Genomic DNA, 1,528 nt, shown 5'->3' with positions numbered 1-1,528 from the left:
CTGCTGCTACCTGAATGAAGAAGAATGTGCTGAGTAGAGAGCTCTAAACACACTAACACACACCAACACACATACACACACAGAGGCGCGCGCAGCACCCCCTCCCCCGACTGTTGGTTGGTTGGCAAACGTGAGGCAGACGTGGCGTGTTACTCTTTTCTTCCTCTTCTCCCAAGTTCAGTCTGCCGACCTGGCAAGTGTTTTCCCCCGGCGTTTCTGCCTTTACTTCGAACAAAGTGGTGCAATACACATCAAGTAAGTGAGGGAAACGGCTGGAATTCCATTTTTAATCTTGACAGGAATATTTGTGCTATTTTTCTCACGTTTATTTCACTTGGTTTCCATAAACTCTTCTTAAGCTGTGAAACGGTCTGTCGGTCATCAGATAAAATTTTGATTTTTATCATATATGTATACCATATTTCTCTTTAAGACTTTGTGTTAATGTAAAACGCAGTTTTATGGGCATTTTTGTGTTTTCGTTACTATTCTTTTTCTTAGAACGTCGTGAAAGATGGGCATAAAGACAGTTTCGAGGTTAGAAATGTGTTACTTGACATCTGGACTAGTCCTCTTTTAAAATCCTATCCGTTCCTACAACCAAATGTCCTCGTATTAACTCTGAATTAAAATTTTCTTAGTAACTCACACAATTTTTTACTACATTTTTGTTATAATGCTGGAACCTTCAATCTCTTTAATATCTTCCATAGGCTAATTTTTCAATACTATTTCCTTCACAGAATGAAGTCCTTATATGTTGCTGTACTGCTCCTAGCAGCAAGTGGTCTTGTTATGTCTGCTGAAGAGGATAGCTCATCTCAAGCTAAATTGCTTGTCAGCAAGCAAATCTTCAACAAGTACCTTGTAGAAGATATGGATATTGTTCTTAAGGTGCGAACCTTTCTCTATCTTTTTCAATACTTTCTCATGCAAATTTCGAAAGTTAATACGCACTCATCTACTTTTTTCATTTTACAGTATTCCATTTACAACGTCGGTAGCAGTGCTGCCGTCAATGTGGCATTGAAGGATTCCAGCTTCCCTGCTGATTCATTTACTGTGGTCGGAGGCAGCTTAGAACTGAATGTTGACCGCATTCCTCCTGGTGCCAATGTCTCTCATGTTGTTGTTGTGAGGCCACGCAAGCCTGGCTACTTCAACTTTAGCTCTGCTGAGGTTAACTACTTGCCCTCAGATGAGGCTAAACAGCCCCAGTATGCAGTCTCCAGCGAACCCGGTGAAGGTGGAATTATTGCATTCCGTGATTTTGACAAGAAGTTCTCTCCCCATGTTGTAAGTAGTGAACTACTTATAATTACATGAAGATTATCCCTAATATCTGCTCACTATCATATTTGTTTTCATTCCTCAGCTTGACTGGGCTTTCTTTGCCGTTATGACTCTTCCCTGCCTCCTCATTCCTTTCCTGCTCTGGTGGTCAAGCAAAAGCAAGTATGAAGCTCTCGTCAAAGGTGGTAAAAAAGAAAAAAGTCACATTGGAAGAACGAAAATACACTTGTCTACA

General features: G+C 40.6%; 1 protein-coding gene across 1 annotated transcript; it reads left to right on the top strand.

Annotated features, from left to right (window-relative positions):
* Positions 1–101: 101 nt before the first annotated feature.
* LOC113212464 (translocon-associated protein subunit beta) lies at positions 102–1,493 on the top strand (the record flags this gene model as incomplete). The annotated part of the gene is given in 4 exon segments (XM_052266124.1): positions 102–255; positions 744–894; positions 982–1,296; positions 1,376–1,493. Coding segments are annotated over 3 exon segments (583 nt in total), but the record flags the coding sequence as incomplete, so codon positions are not given.
* Positions 1,494–1,528: the final 35 nt, after the last annotated feature.

This window comes from Frankliniella occidentalis, unplaced genomic scaffold, assembly GCF_000697945.3.
Source record: "Frankliniella occidentalis isolate FOCC.00 unplaced genomic scaffold, Focc_3.1 Scaffold35, whole genome shotgun sequence".
Classification (NCBI taxonomy): Eukaryota; Metazoa; Arthropoda; class Insecta; order Thysanoptera; family Thripidae; genus Frankliniella; species Frankliniella occidentalis.
The sequence above is the reverse complement of the archived record's forward strand: the minus strand, read 5'-3'. Positions and strand labels throughout refer to the sequence as shown.